Source organism: Vigna radiata, unplaced genomic scaffold (assembly GCF_000741045.1).
Source record: "Vigna radiata var. radiata cultivar VC1973A unplaced genomic scaffold, Vradiata_ver6 scaffold_137, whole genome shotgun sequence".
In the NCBI taxonomy this organism is placed as follows: domain Eukaryota; kingdom Viridiplantae; phylum Streptophyta; class Magnoliopsida; order Fabales; family Fabaceae; genus Vigna; species Vigna radiata.
Window position 1 is genome coordinate 695,344 of NW_014543260.1, and position 348 is coordinate 695,691.

General features: G+C 33.3%; 1 protein-coding gene across 1 annotated transcript in view; it reads left to right on the plus strand.

Annotated features, from left to right (window-relative positions):
• Nucleotides 1-348, plus strand: part of LOC106753552 (MLP-like protein 43) — a 1,806-nt gene continuing 1,458 nt past the window's right edge. Inside the window, exon 1 of the mRNA XM_014635366.2 lies at nt 1-228. Within this exon, the coding sequence (XP_014490852.1) occupies nt 42-228 (187 nt within the window). The 5' untranslated portion in view covers nt 1-41. The remainder of the gene's footprint in view (nt 229-348) is intronic.

Sequence of the window (348 nt, forward strand, 5' to 3'; positions counted from 1 at the left end):
TCATTCTCTTCCTTTTACTACTGCCTTCTTCATTCATCATCATGACACTTGCTGGTAAAATCAGCTGTGAAATTGAGGTTCATGCAACTGCAGCAAAGTGGTTCAACCTATTTGCAAAGCAACTCCATCAAGTTCAAAACCTTACTGATAGAGTCCATGGAACCAAGCTCCAACATGGTGAAGACTGGCACCACCCTGATTCCATCAAGCACTGGACTTATGTCTTAGGTAATTAAACTTCTAATAACTCTGTCAATATGCAACCTTAACGTAGATTTTACTTTTAACCTAAGTTTGAATATATATATATATATATATATATATATATATATATATATATATATATAT